The 4,329-nt window shown below is 42.6% G+C and overlaps 1 protein-coding gene across 1 annotated transcript in view; it reads right to left on the bottom strand.

The window, feature by feature from the left end:
• The window catches only part of nrg1 (neuregulin 1), a 70,736-nt gene extending 66,779 nt beyond the window's left edge, over nt 1-3,957 (bottom strand). The window contains exon 1 of the mRNA XM_083670628.1: nt 3,747-3,957. Within this exon, the coding sequence (XP_083526754.1) occupies nt 3,747-3,855 (109 nt within the window). The 5' untranslated portion in view covers nt 3,856-3,957. The remainder of the gene's footprint in view (nt 1-3,746) is intronic.
• Between the last annotated feature and the right edge of the window lie 372 nt (nt 3,958-4,329).

The raw sequence follows: 4,329 nt of genomic DNA, 5'->3' as shown, positions 1-4,329 counted from the left end.
AGGCGAAGCCCCAGGGAATCACACAAGGGTTTCCCACTAAATCACAGCATGTGCATGCGTGTGTGTGTGTGTGTGTGTGTGTGTGTGTGTGTGTGTGTGTGCGTTTCATTCATGCTTCTCTTTTGTTTGTGGTGGAAAAACCTCCCTTGGTGGTGGAAAAACCTCCCTTCGTACAAAAGTCGTTATGCTTTCACTCTCATTCATCACAGGAGGAGAAGGAGCCCAACCCAAACCGGAACCTTCCTTTTAAAAGAAAATACTTCATCTGATAAGGAATGAGATGGAATTCATTAAGTAATTGAAGAACTGCAATTCAAACCGCAAAACAAGGAACCTGAACCCCCGTTCGTGTGAAGGAGATTCTGACACTTCAGTTACCTTTGAACGTTCTTGACCACTGAAATACAAAGAGACTGTTCTCACACCTAACAATTTACAGAATGACAATGTGGGATTAACCAATTTAACAACGCTGTCATTCCAACTGTGTTTACAAGAACAGATAAGACGTCTTCAGGTAATTCTTGAAAGAGGAAGAGGGAGATAAATACCTGGCATACAGGAAATGTCTGGGGCACTAAGCTCAGTCAAAAAAGTAAGGGCCGGTTTCACAAACAAGGCTTAAGCCTTCGTAGACTAAAAAACATCCTCAGTGGCAATTTGCCATTAGTCCAGGACTAGGCTTAAGCCTTGTCTGTGAAACCGGCCCTAAGTGTACAGAGGTTCTGTTGTAAAGGCATGCTTTAGCACTGCTCGTCTGATTAGAATCTGCTTAGTCATGTTCCCCTGTGGACAACAGGGGGCACAGCTGGGCTAATACTGACACAGAGGGGTAATACTACACACACTCTCTCTCTGTATGTCTACAGAGCAGGGGAGGCTGCTGGAAGTAGCAATGGCGGTAGAGGACGGCCTCATTGTAAATCATGAAATGGAGTGAGGGACGGTATCAAACACATCCTCCGATTTCTACCTCCACCAGCCTCCACTGCTCTATATATGTCTATAGATGTGTTGTAGTATTATCTCTAGCTGTTTAAATGTATAGTACAATCTATAACTGTCTATAGTGTAGCTACTCTGTATGTACAGTGTGTCTAGTAGCAGTTGTTCTAGTAGCACAGTTATTTGGCAACAGTCACAGATTGTAAAATGATGAGCCTAAAGAAATATCCTTGCAGCCAAGATAGTGATTTTTTTCTGAGTAGTTTTTTGCGGTGCTGATCCCAACAAGGTCAATGTATAAACATCCACAGGGGATGCAGGCGCAGGATAGCAGTTATATGATTTATATATTCATTTTAACGTCAGAGCCAGCACAAAATAACAAAGTTTCGACAAATGTCTTTTTTCGAGGGTGTGCTGTAAAATGATGAGTCACATCTCTGGCAACACATTGGCCTCCTTAATGATTTGTTTGCTGGGGAAATCAATGGTTCCTTGAATTGAAAAATGAATAAGAGCATCTTTGTTCATTAATTTATCCAGGACATAATACACGTTCATGTAACGCAGAGCTACAGCAGAAGACAGAGGGACGACCCATACAGTATGGAAATTGGATTGAACATAAATATTTTCCTAAAAATGAACCGTGTAGCCATAAAAAGCATTTGGAGGGTGGTGGGGGGGGGGGGGGGGGGGGGTATATGAACACAGGGGGAGATCACTTCATCTGTGGGCGATCTCTTTGTTTTCTCATGGTTGCAGCGTTCTCTGAGCCTGGGGTCCGGAGCCTGCCTACCCAGCTGTTTCACTATGTCATGGAGGAGCTCCCTTTGGGGGAAACTCCTCCGCGTTTCTTCAAACCGCAAATTTACACGGATCACAGTCCACATTCCAAGCCATGCCGCTCCGGAGAGCCAGGAATTCCATGATCTAATGCCGGGGGTTCCAGAATCCAGACAAGAGTTGAAAGGTTCTAGAATGCAGACAGTGTTGAGAGTTCCGGAAAAACTCCAGTCTCCTTGACCCGGAGTCACGTTGGACCGTTGTGAGTGATGAGTGACGGAGCGGTTGATGGGTTTTCCTGCCGATTTTCCGAAGACCCCTCTTTCCATCCTAATGTTATTCCCCATGCCATCTTTAAAAGACAGGGCAGATGTTCAATGGGCTTCAAAGGCATTCATGCTCATGTAAAACTGGGAACGATGACCACACAGTCAGACAGCTCGACCGGCGGTGGTCACTGTAAATCACATTTCAGAGCATGTTTTATAAGCAGGGCTTACTTCTATGTAATAACAATAACTTAAGCACTAACACAGGAGAGAGTGTGCTTCAGTATATGGTGGTTTGAGCACGGCTGTGCTACTGTCAGAGGCACAAGGCACATTACCTTTGGGACACTCTGTGTACGTGTATACAGGACAGTGTACTGTCCCCACTCAGAGTTGTCCAGAGCCATACTGCAGTAATAAGGTAGTAATGCCTTGAAGTTTGTCGAAATATCATAATAATATGAAAAGGCACTAGACTTTAGTTCAGAGGGCTAACACAGTCTAATGGAGGCCAGAGGAGTCAGGTCCTCACCCTCAGTCACATCTGGCAGTGGAGGTTTAACAACCGGGAGTGTTACACAGCATTTACTCCCTACAGCAGATACTGGCTATTAACATATGGACGCTGATTTAAGTCAACCAATTGTATTTCAAATGATTGCACAAGTCATTATTTTCACAGAGAACCTATCATTATAGAAGCCAGTTAAATCGGCATTTATGCCAAGCCATGCAGTTATGCTTCAACACCTGTTGAATGGGAAGTTCCCTAAGACCCCCACATTATCCCACATCTGCCACCATAGGGACAGCCTGCCACACAGGGCCGCTGGCCAGGCAGGAAACCCAACAATAGGGGATCAAAGCTGGCCGAGATCACGTTACAACACCCCCCCCTCCACCCCTATGTTAACAGACATAACCATGAAAGTGCTATTTAAAATCACCTGTCACAGATTGAAATGTTCTAGGGAATTTAATTCTTGACTGAAATGTTCAAGGAAGCCCCTTTAAAAACACTAACAGACACTTGTTGTAATCTGTTATTGTGGGTTTTCTTTGGCCTTTAGGGAGTTGAGCTAATCAGGAATATCAGGAATGTAAATGGGTTGCACCTGTCACAGGCCAAGATGGGGATTTCTAAATTATGACACAAACCAACAACATTTGAATGACACAAGTTTACAACTTGAAACATTATGAATATCATAATTGCATATGAAAATCAATTCATCATTGACATAGCTGGGATTGTTGGAATTGGAGAAGCTCACCTTTTCTTTTGCTACAGTATGAGAAGCATGACAAGCTGTTCAACTTTCACTTAATAAAACCCGTGTCTCACACGTGCAGAGACATTTCACTTTTATTGAGACATGAACCATACAATATCACAATACACTAACGCGCTGAAGACAACAACAAAAACAAAGTTAAAGCAACTAGCAGATCTTCAAATGAAGCAACTCTCTGTTTTAATTAAATAATGACAAATATTTAGTCTACAAGTTGCAAACCCACTCACAACACCTCGGTACCTGAAACCCACTAAACACCTGCGGTACCTGAAACCAGTCAGAACACCTGGTACCAATCCGCTCAGAACACCTGCGATACTGAAAGCACTTTATTTCGTTAACAGAGTTTAAGGTGCAAAATGTGCAAAAGCGGAAAAAGACCAACATGTCACCTGCATGTTGTCGCAAATAAATAGGTTCTTATGAACAGATCAAAACAGTGACATACCTGGCGGAGAGTTATCCGTGGGTTTATCTTTCTTATCATTGTTCTTATTCCCCCTTTTATTTCCTCCTCTCTCTTTTTGCCCTTCTTTGCCCTTCTTTTTGTCAGACATGTCTTATTCTGCGTCGTCTAATAAATTCCTTGAATAAAACTGACGACCAAACTATTCTCAGAGTCGTCTCTGAACTTCCAGCAGTCAATGTCCCGTGTGGTGAAGTGAGTGGATTCAAAGTCCTCTGCGGAGTTGCTCTGGGCGTGTAAGAACTACAGTCAACTTGGTGGTGGGCAGGGAGGAGTCGGTACACGACCTATGATTTGTTCTGTTTTGATAATTGTATTTAAGGTACAAAAAAAGTAAAACTCGGAAATCAGAGATGACCAAAAAACACCATTATTTCTTCATGGGCTAATCCATGTAGAATAACAATAAAGATAAACACTCTGTCTCCCTTTGCTATTTTAAATGGATAAGCCCATGAAGAGATACAGTAAATGCTTTTAGATACAAACTGGTAAAAAAAAAAAAAAAAATACAGTATGCTGACACAGTGGCATTAAGACGATAAATGTTACTGTTAATTTAATC

Source organism: Argentina silus, assembly GCF_951799395.1.
Source record: "Argentina silus genome assembly, chromosome: 5".
Classification (NCBI taxonomy): Eukaryota; Metazoa; Chordata; class Actinopteri; order Argentiniformes; family Argentinidae; genus Argentina; species Argentina silus.
Note: the sequence above shows the minus strand (reverse complement) of the source record. Positions and strands in the feature narration are given on the sequence as shown.